At 45.6% G+C, this 12259-nt stretch overlaps 4 protein-coding genes across 4 annotated transcripts; 3 read left to right on the forward strand and 1 right to left on the reverse strand.

The window, feature by feature from the left end:
• Positions 1–779: 779 nt before the first annotated feature.
• On the forward strand, positions 780–1312 carry BDB00DRAFT_863400 (uncharacterized protein). Its single transcript, XM_053126122.1, has one exon. It carries the CDS (start codon positions 916–918, stop codon positions 1078–1080), a length of 165 nt encoding a protein of 54 aa, XP_052972315.1. The 5' UTR covers positions 780–915; the 3' UTR covers positions 1081–1312.
• A 496-nt stretch (positions 1313–1808) lies between these two features.
• BDB00DRAFT_863401 (uncharacterized protein) lies at positions 1809–2732 on the reverse strand. Its single transcript, XM_053126123.1, has 4 exons — positions 2692–2732; positions 2437–2620; positions 1949–2320; positions 1809–1879 (listed from the first exon to the last, which is right to left on the reverse strand). The coding sequence occupies exons 1-3, from the start codon at positions 2705–2707 to the stop codon at positions 1963–1965; spliced, it is 558 nt and encodes a 185-aa protein (XP_052972316.1). The 5' UTR covers positions 2708–2732; the 3' UTR covers positions 1809–1879; positions 1949–1962.
• Positions 2733–7119: 4387 nt separating this feature from the next.
• Positions 7120–9397, forward strand: BDB00DRAFT_880269 (uncharacterized protein; the record flags this gene model as incomplete). Its single annotated transcript, XM_053127978.1, has 6 exons — positions 7120–7273; positions 7356–7802; positions 7879–8367; positions 8454–8742; positions 8819–9276; positions 9339–9397. 6 exons carry the CDS (start codon positions 7120–7122, stop codon positions 9395–9397), a joined length of 1896 nt encoding a protein of 631 aa, XP_052972317.1.
• A 169-nt stretch (positions 9398–9566) lies between these two features.
• On the forward strand, positions 9567–11678 carry BDB00DRAFT_880270 (uncharacterized protein; the record flags this gene model as incomplete). Its single annotated transcript, XM_053127979.1, has 8 exons — positions 9567–9615; positions 9714–9799; positions 9878–9974; positions 10164–10340; positions 10435–10585; positions 10681–10829; positions 10899–11371; positions 11448–11678. The coding sequence occupies 8 exons, from the start codon at positions 9567–9569 to the stop codon at positions 11676–11678; spliced, it is 1413 nt and encodes a 470-aa protein (XP_052972318.1).
• Positions 11679–12259: the final 581 nt, after the last annotated feature.

Here is a 12259-nt window from a genome sequence, read left to right on the forward strand (position 1 = left end):
GGATGTATATGGGACTCTCTTCTTCTTCTCCACCACCTCTTATTTTGGATTGTTTTATTGTTGGCTATTTTATCTACTTCTTGAGTGCTGATGTATGTGTACCTGTACTAGAGAGATAATTAACCTGTGTCGGACACATATTAGTAGATAACGTGAATGGCAGTGACCAATATTTTGCTGTAAAGAAGTGTTGATTACAAGCATAAACGGATGGGAAAGGCAGAAGGAACGTGAGGAAACGACAAGGCAAGGCGAAAAGGTGATGGCATCCATGGTCTTGAGCACCGTGTTTGGGTAAAGTCCCTTTCAAGGTGCAGCGCTCCTCAAAGAAAAATTTTTTTATATGAAAGGTAGCTTCTGCATCTCTTTCGCTCTTTCACTTCTTTGTATTATTTTATTACTTACTGCTCACCGCCATTTCAACACTCGAATTGCCATCTTGCACACGCTCCGTCGGAATCCAGCTTTGCCGCATCTGACGTTCCTTTTGAACACCACTCGAACTACACTCGTCCTATCTTCTTCACGCAAGCAACATTCGTCTTGTACGCTTTCTCTAATCTCAACACTCGAATTTTACACATCTCGCACTTTTTCCTTTCAACACCAATAAAGCATCTCGAATGAAACTCATCTCTTGTCCTCAGTCCTTGTGTGTGTTTTTTTTGTTTTTGTTTAATGATTTCCTGTACATTGTATAGCCAAGATGGACAATGGCGGTGCTATTTTATATACAGCAACATATAGAGCAGCAAAAATAACAGTAACAACCACGAAGACGACGACGGTCTCACGATCCACTGATTCGAATTGTACACAACAACCACCAATCGAACGCGCAGCGTCTTCCGAACACGACAATTGTTGTAGCATGTCTCTTCGATGGTTTTTGAAAGAGTAACAGCAGGAACGGAGATGGGTGTGCGATTGTATTATACTCTACTGGCAAAAATAATAGCAGCATTCACAAAAACGATGACGATCTCACGATCCACTGATTCGAATTGTACACAACAACCACCAATCGAACGCGCATTTTCTTCTGAACACGACGATTGTTGTTGCATGTCTCTGCGATGATTCTGGAAGGAGTAGGGACAGGAACGGGGATGGATATGCGATTCTATTATACACCAGGCAACAAAAGAAATAAATTACACCCACCAAAAAGAACGACGTTTTTTGCGATCCTCTACTGTTATTCTCTGTCTCTTTACTACTATTGTCATCCCCGTCATCATGTCATCATCACCACCAGAATAATCATGGACACCACACTGCCGCAAAAATAAACTTGTCATCTGTTGCGTTATATCTACTTGAGCTGCATGTTCAGCAGGAGTGCTCGGAGAAATAGTGCTTCCGGCACCATTGGCGTCTTTTATTGGGCAAAAACAGTGTGAAATCCACAAACGTTTTCAAGTGGCGACCGATGACAACGGAATGACAACGATGACAACGGGATTCGGCCAATAAAATGTGGTGCTGACAACGGAGTGTGCTTGGGGGAAAATGGGAGGCAACAGCTCTACCACTTGCCTAAACAACTTTTCGTAATTGCGGTAGATGATGAACACAACATTTCGACAAGACCTGCTCAATACCAACTAAATCAGCACACAACAGTTATGCGTACAATAAAGGCTCTTCAGCAGGATGTATTGCTCAATAACGACAGGCTTTATAAATCACGACAGGATATTGCTTATATCAGGTTCGTTGGGTGTGATAAGCGTTTATTCTATTGGTAAAAGAAAATCTAAAAAGTGATAAAGAGACAGAGACAGAGACAGAGACAGAGAGAAAGAGTATATATAAGATATGTGTGTGTGTTGTAATAAATGAAAATAGAGAGACAGAGAAATGTGTGTGTGTGTGTGTGTGTGTGTGTTGTAGACAGATTTGTATGTAGGGGGCAAGAGAAGAGGGAAAAGAGGTAGGAGAGCTGACGGAAAGAAAGGCTTAGTGTTGGTCCGCGTGTCGCTCTTCCTCCACAATAAGCTCTTCGAAAATCTGTAAAAACAGTTTCATGGCGTTGCCAATATTGTCGAGGTCCTTGTTGGATAACCAGCTTGCAAACTCCTGGTCCGTTGTTGGGAAGGTGGCACGGCTGTCTATGTCCGGACAGTTTTCGGCGAGGAAGCGGGCACGGTCGGCGTCTTGGTTGCGTGTGTTGAAGACTGCCCAACAAGCAGGAAGCACCGTGTTTGCGATTGCCGGGTTACAACCTCTACTTCTGCATTGATAAAGGCTGTTGTGGAATGGAATACCACATGTGAAGCACATGCCGGGTCTATGACACCAGAAAAAGAAAAAAAAAGTAAAGTAAGTATGCAACTATAATACATCCGTAAAAAGAACGGTACTGCAGAGACATACGTGTATTTGATACAGCGATGGTAACCATCAAAACGTTTATATTCCTTGAAGCAATAGCCGTCGTGGCCGAACGAATCCCTTGGTAGGTAACCGCAACTTTGCCCGTACACCAGCACGCAATGAATACAGACTTGGCTTCTGTAGATGTTTTCGGCCTTTTCAAGTACTCTGTCGTTGTAGTCACGGTGGGTGTTGTGGATGGTGTTGCTTTGTTGCTGGCCTGCAACAGATTCGATGGAAGGTGTGTTCTAATAATGAAAGAGAAAGGAATGAGCCAAACATGTTCAAGACTAACAAAGTTGTTGTAAAGAGAGAAAGGCGAATGCATACCGTTGTGCGTGGTGCTGGAGGCTCGACTGTACTGTCCTCTGTGGTTTCCACCTCGAGTTCCATGGATATCCTTGGTACTTGACGACGGTCTTGGCGGGGGGGACGGACTGGACCAGCCAGCAAAACCGAACAGTAGCCACAGTCTTCATAAGTGTTGTCGGCGAGGCAGTTGACAGATGCGGTACCATCAAGGTACTGTTGTAATTGGAAACGGATGCAGCTATTAGCCTGGGAAATATGATATTAGTTATGATGGTTTCTAAAAGAAGAAGTGATCGTATGTATATATTAATAAGTTGAAAACTTGTGTAGTACCTTGACAAATGTAACCAGCTCCTCTGCATCCTTGATCTTCAGTTGGTCTTCTTGCTCGTCCTTCATCCTGGTGATCCTGTTCTCTTCGCGATCCAGCACGAAGTACAACTGGCACGTTGAAGGTAGCCCGTCGCGACCAGCACGACCAGTTTGCTGGGCATAGTCCAACAAACTGTAGGGCAACCCCCAGTGAAACACCACGCGCACGTCAGGGGCATCGATGCCCAACCCGAAACCAGAGGTAGCCACCATGATACCGCTGGTTTGGTGCATCCACCTGTCCTGCTGTTCTTGCTTTTCTTCGTCGTCAAGGTTGCTGTGGTACTTGCAGGCGTTGAGCTCTGTGTACTGGTCGGTTTGGACCAGGAACTCGTGTAGGTCATTGACCTTGGTAGTGGACGTGCAGAAAACAATACCGCGGACATTGCTGTGATGATGGAGCAATTCGTTGGCTAACGTCGTCATGATTGCGTGGTTTGATATGGTGTTTTCCTGTGGGTGCAAGGAATATGCGAGGTTGGGGCGGGAGGTGGATGGTGTACGAATCGTTGCAAAGTTAGACCCGTAGAAAATACGGGCCTCGTCTTCCATAGAAGGCGGCAACGTTGCAGTAAGTAGTAGGAGCGGGACGGGGATGGACCGAAGGACTCGAAGCTTTAGCATGGCCACACGGAAGGACAACCAGGTGAGGCCCAAGTGGCACTCATCAACCACGAAACGAGAGATCCGGCTTTGCTGCTCAAAGCAGAAGGTGACAAAGTTTGCGGTGGCTACATGCTCGACCGCGACAAGCAGGATCTGCGCATTTGTGTTCGTTGCGCGACCAGCTAATAATAGCATAGGAAAAAGATAAGTATATGATTGCAGAATTTGTGCTGAAATAAGATGTTGGTTCAAAAGACTTACATTGCCACAAGGCTGTGGATATGTTGGCATGGGTTAAACGTCGAACATGATCGCCAGTCAAGGCCACCAAAGGAACAACAACAATGGTGAGCATACCGGGTTCAAGGAGTGGTGGTACCGAGAACAGCACGCTTTTGCCCATGCCTGTGGGTAGCACAACGAGCAGATCGAGCTGGCGCTCCATGATCAGAGGCAAAGCTAAAGCCTGCTCGCGAGACCGGAACGTGGCATTATCGTCGTCAAGGAATTGGCGCAAGCCGTTGATGTGTTCAAGGAGGACGGCTGTAGAGAGAAAAGGTAAGATGAGTGAAAGAAGGAGACGGAGGTAGACGAAATATAAAACAATCATGGCAAAAACTCACGCTTGTATACGATAATTGGTGAGATATCGCGGGTGGTCTTTTCGTGGATGGCAACAACGAACCGTTCTGCGGCCTGCGCAAGAAGGCTGTTGACCTGACTAGGTAATTGAGAGAGAGGAGGAGCAAGGGCGAGAGGCTGCTGTTGTTGAGGTTGTTGTTGAGGCTGTTGCTGAGGTTGTTGTTGTTGAGATTGTTGTTGAGGAGGCGTGGATGGCGTGACATGGTCGGCAATACCTACATAATCAGGGAATGCGTAATTAATTCACTTGTCTCTTTTGTCTATATGATCTACGAGAATTATACATACCCAACAAGCTCTGCCATTCACGGGAGCAGAGGTCGAACTCGTGTATTGCTTCAGATGATAAATACCGGAAATCGCTGGGAGTACGGGCGTAAAACATGCCGGCTGTAGAACCGCTGTGTGCAGCCTGCAGATCAAAGAATTCAGTGTTCAATGAAGGGGCACCACGGACGACGGCTCGAGCGGTGGCGTGCTGCCGTTGCTCACTAGTCGTTGAGGGCAGATCCACGTTTTCATCGTTGTCCAGGTCTGAATCCGGGTCACCACGGATCTCCTGTGGGCTTTCCAAGAAAGCTCTGCTTCTTTGCAAGTGATGGCGCATGAAGAACGTGGCTACTTGGCGGTATCCTTGGAGGCCAAGTCCAGCTCCAGCAAAGTCCTTCAAAAAACTGTTGATGCATGTTTAAAAAGGGCAAGTATATCAATTAATTATGTGCACTGTTGTTGGGTATTTCTTAGCTGACATGTATATACGTACCGATATAGCTTCTTACTGAGCTCGCTACCTGTAACGACGTTTCCGTTGGCCACGAACAAAAAGTTCTGGTAGTTTTCTATGCCGACCTGGACATCCTCACCAGCGCGGGTCTCCTTGAAGGCGAAACTGCAAACGATTCAATTTCAACAATTTGGGCAAATAAGCAAACCAGCATCGCAAATTCAATACATTGTGAAGCGCGCTTTGGCAAAAAAAAACAAGAATACAATACATACCGTTCGAAAGGGCGGACGAGGACAAGGTACATGAGCAAAATATCACTCAATTCCTTTGTGAGGAATCGAGCAATATATCGGTCACCAGTAGCACGCGAACGACGCTTGTAGTAGTATTGCACGAGCATCACTTTTTCACGGTACCAGTAGACACCACGTCTTGCACCACGGGCAGATGAGCGGATCGTTGTGGCAGCAAGCTCCTCGCCACGAGCAGGCTGGCCGCTGGTAAGGTGGACAAGCACCATGATGATCATTACGAGCTCTTGTGCTTGTTGAAGCCAGGCGAAAAGGCTGTCGAACTTCCACACGAGATTGCCACTAGCAGTGACACCAGTAACGAACTCGCTGGTGTGCTCAATCGCCAGGTGGTTCATTAAGGCCGTCAGGTATGTGGGATCGGCAGTGGCGTTGCCAGCACGCGAAAAGAAGTCGACGGAGGGATCCTCGCTTCGTGTTTCGTCAAGGATAGAGGAGGTGGAAAAGGGGACTTGCAAACGGTAACCACGCAACACGCGATCCTCCAAGTGGGTACGGCAATGACGAAGGAGGCTTTGACACCAACCTGGATATTGCAAAGGTCGACCCTGGTGGTGCGGTATTGGATCGACATGAGGTTATCGTCCAGGATCAGAACGGAGGGCTCAGGTGGGTGATCGCCGCTCGCCAAGGTCGCCGTCCGCATGGTCTCTTGGAACATATTCATGGCCGTTGGGACACCATCGCGAAGCCAGTAGAGGATTCGTTCTGCTTCCTCACTAACAAGGAAAAAAAACAAGAGGTATGATAAGCACAAATTATGCAAGTTAACGCGAATTCAATAGGCACGAAAAAGAACCAGAAAAAAAAAGCAAGTGTTGGTATATATTTACCGGTCAATCGTTCGCTGGGCATCCTGGAAGGCTGGATCGGTCAGTTGCTCGACATTAGCATAGGTACCGGCTTCTTCGTTATAATCAAAGTGGGTGTTGCTGTAGTAGTTGGACATTGTGAAAGCGTAAGTGAAAGCGGTTATTGAAAAGAAGTTAAAGTAGGTGTGTGAGTGGGTGTGTATATGGGGCTATTTTGTTGTTGCAAATGCGGCGTCTTTATATAGTTTTTCATTTCTCGTTGGCACATGTACTTTGAGCAAGCATCTTTTGTATAGCAGTAGACGATATGCCGGGCTTTGAAGATATAAACTAATAAAAGAATAAAGGGAGACAATGTTCTTTACTGCCAAGTATTAGCCTCGATATGTGGCAAGGTACCTGTCTGCGTTGTTGAATGAGAAAACTAAAAATAAATCAAAGGGGTGTTGTGTGCCAAGACGAGCCGCAAAGTGGCGTGGCAGAATTATGTGAGTTGTAAGCAGAAGAAGCTTTGTGGCGCACATGTGAAAGTGGGGGTGGCTGTTATCTGTCATGTTCTTAAAATAGATCGTGATCGACAATACAATCCGACAGAGAAGTTGCCAAGACGAGCCACAAAGCCATGTGGCAGAATTACGTAAGTTGTGAGTGACAAGAAGAGCTTTTGTGGCGCACATGTGAAAGTAGGGGTGGCTGTTATCTGTCATGTTCTTAAAATAGATCGTGCTCGACAATGCAATTCCAACCACAAAGTAGTGTGGTGTAAATTAAACAGGTACAATGTAACTTCCTATCGCGCACTTATGGCCGTATAGTACAATGTAGCGCAACTTGGCAATAAAGCACAGAGATAAAAATAATTATGTGGATGTGGCAGAGAAAGGATTATGTGATCAATATAAAAACACTACTATTCTGCGGTATTATTTTTTTTTCATCCAACAACAGCCACTATATCATGAACCCTCCCGAACAACCTACAAACAACAGCGGTCAGCCTAGTAGCTCTGGTGCGGTATGCCGTAGATGTGGACAGCATGTGGAAACAAGCATGGATACCCATAGAAAACAATTTCACCAAAAGCAAGTTACGGTAACATTGCGCAATTATGGTATGTCATCATATTGGGGTTGGGGTTGTATTGTGCTTACTCGTTAAAAATATGAAAACGTTACTCATATGTGTTTGTGCAGCAACGCTTACTATTGTAGTGGACAGGGTCGGCGACGGCGCGCCAGGCTTTGTAACATGCCCGCAATGCCAACATGTTGAAGGCGTCTTGAACTTCCATCGCCATTTCATTGACACTTGCAAGGCCCTTCTTGATCCTGCAACAGTTAGCCAGTCGCGATTATACAGAGCTCCACGTCGACCACAGCCGCAAGAAAGCCGGTCCATGTCACCTACATTGCCTGCTCAACAACCTCGTTCTGCCCACCGCCGCGCACATCCACAATATCTAGCTTTACATGCAGTAGCAGCGCCAGCAGTGGTCCAGCAACAGGTTCAGCAACAGCAGCCCGAGCTACAGCTGGGAGCGATGGACGTTGATGAACAACAAGAACGGCAACAGCAATCGCCAGAGCAACAACCGGTACTAATGGATGTTGACAACGATGAAGAAGCGCCAATGGCTCATGGTAAATAAAAATGATGTTGCTGTTGCTGTAGCGTATGTAAAAAGGCTCATACTGATATATGCTACCACGTTTATAGAGCGTGCTGCTTTGATTGGCAGATTGGGTCTTATTATTGACCGTACGAGTGGCCTGCTTTTCTGTTCCAACCGGAACCACGATAACCGATATGTGTTTATTCCAACGACTGAAGCATATAGCCATATCCAGTCAACCCATCGTATGCTCGCTCCCAGTATTAATCAATACTCGCAAGAAGAATTCACCAATCTACTGTATGCCCAAGGTGCCAAAGGAGTTGATGTGACAAACAAATACCGGTATGCACAGCATCTTACCACCGAACTGCTTCCTCGCGTTGGTGTACTTGGGGATCCTGAGCCTGGATTCGCATGCAACCATTGTGGCTACTACTGTAAAGCGGCAGCAACACGTCGTCATCACCATTGTCCTGTCTCATCCACCGGATCCTATGATGAACGTTTCAGCCGCTGTCTGGTGCAAAAACTCGGTGCACGTCAAGATATGCCATATTTTGGCGTCTTATCCAACAACATCAACATCGAGAGTAACAACCGCCTACTTTCTACTGCCCCAGATGTTCTTCGTGCCGCATTGCAGCGTTGTGCTAGTGAGAACATGAACGTCTTGCAGCATTATGGCGCTCAGCACCTAAATCGCGAGCCCAACACGGCGAGCGCCGTGCAGTTGGCCGCTTCCACGAGATTATGCGCTGGGAAATGATTGTACGGAAAACTTTGAACGCAACACCAGATACTACCGAGTCCCGCGCAGAGCTTGCTAGATGGGCTTCTTTATCTGACGTAAACGACGAAACTGGCCGTTCGATCCATGCTACGGTGACAAGATACTTGAAGGTTATTGATCGAACTACTCGCGGCACCTCTTATTACCTCGAGCGCCGAATGGTGATGGGCTTAAGGTATGCTTACTTTTTCAAGAGAAAGTTGATATATGTATGAAGTATTACTTTAGTCACTGACAGTTGTGTACACTAGCTATGACGATGTGCCCAACCGAGGTATTACACAACTGATGCCAGCAACACAGGACCAATATGAGCGTCATTATGCTTCCTTTATAATGATGCTTGTGCGTGCGTGCCAACGTGGTAACGATCAGCCGTTTTCTGGTCGTGCAGCGGGTATTATGAGCCACAACCAGTACCTGTGCGTCTGCTATCTTGTGGATGTTCTGGCTCGGGCAGATTTTCCTACTGAGGATTCTACCATACCTGAGGAGGCATTGCATCGCCTTCAGGACTTGAACGAAACCCTATTAATGAGTAGGGAGTGTGGGTCCTTTCGTATTTGGCCTGCCCGGTTGTTTATGGTGTTATCCAACATCACTCAAGCAGGAGCCTGGAAAGAACTCCCAAAAACTACATCGGATATTGCCAAGCTACAGTACTTTGTCCGTTTGACTGGACTGGTCAAGTTACTTGGGGCAGAAGGCAGTATGTATAAGAAAAGAGAAATACGAAAAAACAAAACGTGTGTCCTCATATATTGTTTTTAGTTAACGTCCTGACGGCTAGCCCAGCAGCAACAACAGCAGCACAAGAAGAACCGCAATAATTTTATATAATAAAAATGTGTGTAGTTGTTGAACCCGCGAAAAAAAATTCTTTTTCCTTCTTTCTTGTGAAAGCACCAAATAAGCAGTATGGGGAAGAAAAGGGTGTTTTATTAATATGTGCGTAGTGCACATTAGTTCGAGAACCGAAGTCTCTTTTATTTGTTTACCATGAACGACTCACTTGCTACCGTTTTGGATTTATCGTTGAACATCCGTGGTAAAAAAAAAGAACCAAAAAAAAAGAAGAAAGAGATGAATGATGGAGGGATGTGCAATCGTCAATCTGTACTGAGTATGCTTTTTTTTTCAAATTAGACAAGGATGCTGTGATGAAAGAAGTAAAAGAAGTTTTTGCCAAGCACGGCTTTACTGTTGAATTCAATAAGAACACTGTTGACGCTGTAAGTCCTAATGGGAAGAAAAGGATGGGAGAAAAAAAGTTCATTAGGCTGATGGAGTTTGTTTCGGTTAATTTGAAGCCATTGCCATCGCCATCTGGCGTTGGTGCTAATACTGCTACTACTGCTCCTACTACTACCACTACGACGACGATTGCCGGCGACCACAAAAAGCACGGTAAAAAAAGGGAAAGGGAAAAAAGGGAAGCGTGTGTGAATACAAGGAGAGAAGAACGGGTGCTAATACAGTAGTTTTAGCCTATATCTCCACCTGACTATCTTGCATCGATTCAACAACGAAAGAACGACGCTTTTTTGCGATCTATTGCGAGGGAGACGCGTGCCGAGTTTGAACGGGATCGGCGAGCTGGAGAAGAGGAGGACCGCCGGTTGCGAAGACAGCAGGCAGCAGCAGCAGCAGCAGCAGCATCTTCTTCATCATCATTAAGAACAACAACAGCAACAACCAGTAACAGCAGCAACAACAACGCGACGACAATGATCCCCAGCAGCAGCAACAATGACAACAGCAACAACAATCCAAGTGTGAGCGTGCAAGAATGAGAAGGTATGCTTTTAGTTTTTGTAATGTTTCAGTTGTAGGATTGAACGCTTTGCTAATTGTTTTTCACTTGAAGATTCTGCTCGTATGGTTTATGATCTGGACGACGAAGACATTGACTTGAACGATTTTGAGGAGACCCCTACTACTACTGCCGCACCAATACATCATCATCATCAAACAGCAACAACGCCGCCACTGCCACCTACCACCACCGCCATCATCCTGTCTCTGCCCAAACAACAATAGCAAGCAACAGCAGCAGTAATAATAATAACAACAACAACCTTATCACCATCTCTGGCCGCTTGCGGTCGAAAAGACAACGCACACAGCAGACTGCACACTCACAGCCCGAATACGACGACATAAACACGCAGTACAGCCAAGAAGACGTCAGTAGCCAAGTTGTTTTGTCTGATGGCGGATCAATGAAGAATACATGGCGCAATGGCGGAAAGCTTGTCAGTGGTGAGTTAAAAAAAAAGGATGTGATTGCACACAACGTATTATTGACTGCTGCCTTTTCTGCTTAAACAGAAATCGACTTTATTTGTTCAACGCATCCAGAGCATAGGCTCAAGGTCATCGACAACGTGCACAACTGTTTACAGTTCTTGGAAAGCAACAATCAATCACTCAACTTTGACGACAGCGCCTCACTTATCAACGCACGACACCTTGAACAACAACAACAAGCCGCCATTCTGAGCAGAGCAACAAGAAGCAAAGCCAAATTGAACCTACTCGACAGCGCCAGCATTGCCGTTGCCATGATGCAGATCATTCAAAACATCAACATTGTCTATTGTCGTTATATCTATCATAAAGTCAAAAAAGGGAAAAAACGAGTTTTTGATCAAGGCGTGTTTCCATATAAAGACGAAAAAACAGCACAAAGTATGATGGCCAAGATGAAGCAAGGAGTGCGGCGATATATGCACCTGATTCGAGTTTGTGGACCTGATATTGCATTGCTGCCGTTGACATTTAACCCATGGAATCTGGAGGAGGTATTTATCTTTTATGTGGGTGTGTACATGGATCTTTGAGTGTGCTCAAGATACTGATCCACTAGAATTTCTACAGATGAGCGAAGAAACGTTTCTACATGCATTGAATAATTCGAATATTGAAGTTGTAAAGCGAAAGTTGAGGGATTTCCGTACTACCGATCGATTGGTGCCGACTGTTGTAAATAGAATTGTGCAAATGGCGAACAATGACCAACATGTTTTTCAAGGAAACAACACTCAGTGCCAGCAGCAACAACAGCTACAAAGCAGCACGCCCGTTGAAAGAATGGACTTGGAGGATTAAGGGTTTTCTTATAAAAAGATTGTGCGTTTTTTTTATTATATCAATTTTCTTTTATGTGTCTCTCTCTCCCTCTACTGTTATTCTCTGTCTCTTTACTACTATCGTCATCCCCATCCCCGTCATCATGTCACCATCATCTCCACCATAATCATGTCATCATCATGGGCACCACACTGCCGCGAAATAAAGTGTCTTGTCATCTGTTGCATTATATCTACTTGAGCTGCGTATGTTTAGCAGGAGTGTTCGGAGAAATAGTGCTTCCGGCGCCATTGGCGTTTCTTATTGGGCAAAAACGATGTGATCTCCACAAACTTTTTCAAGTGGCGATCGATGACAACGGAATGACAACGGGATTTTTGATGTGGCGACTGATGACAACGGAATGACAACGGGATTTTTAAAGTGGCGACGATGACAACGGAATGACAACGGGATTCGGCCAATGTAATTGGTGGAAAGTGGTGAGCAAGACAGAAAAATAGCAGGGGAGCCAGCTCCACTTCTTTTATCATTTATTTTTTTTACTCTTCAGCACACTCGTTTACCGCCGCTTTATATTCTATACATATCGAAGCAAG

The sequence above is a fragment of the Zychaea mexicana genome (assembly GCF_025766255.1).
Source record: "Zychaea mexicana strain RSA 1403 chromosome Unknown BDB00scaffold_229, whole genome shotgun sequence".
Lineage (NCBI taxonomy): Eukaryota > Fungi > Mucoromycota > Mucoromycetes > Mucorales > Lichtheimiaceae > Zychaea > Zychaea mexicana.

Coding starts and splice junctions, on each gene's coding strand:
- BDB00DRAFT_863400 (XM_053126122.1), top strand. CDS start 916: ATGGGTGTGCGATTGTATTATACTCTACTGGCAAAAATAATAGCAGCA.
- BDB00DRAFT_863401 (XM_053126123.1), bottom strand. Junction 2,321..2,436: donor GATTCGTTCGGCCACGACGG/CTATTGCTTCAA, acceptor TACTTACTTTAC/TTTTTTTTTCTTTTTCTGGT.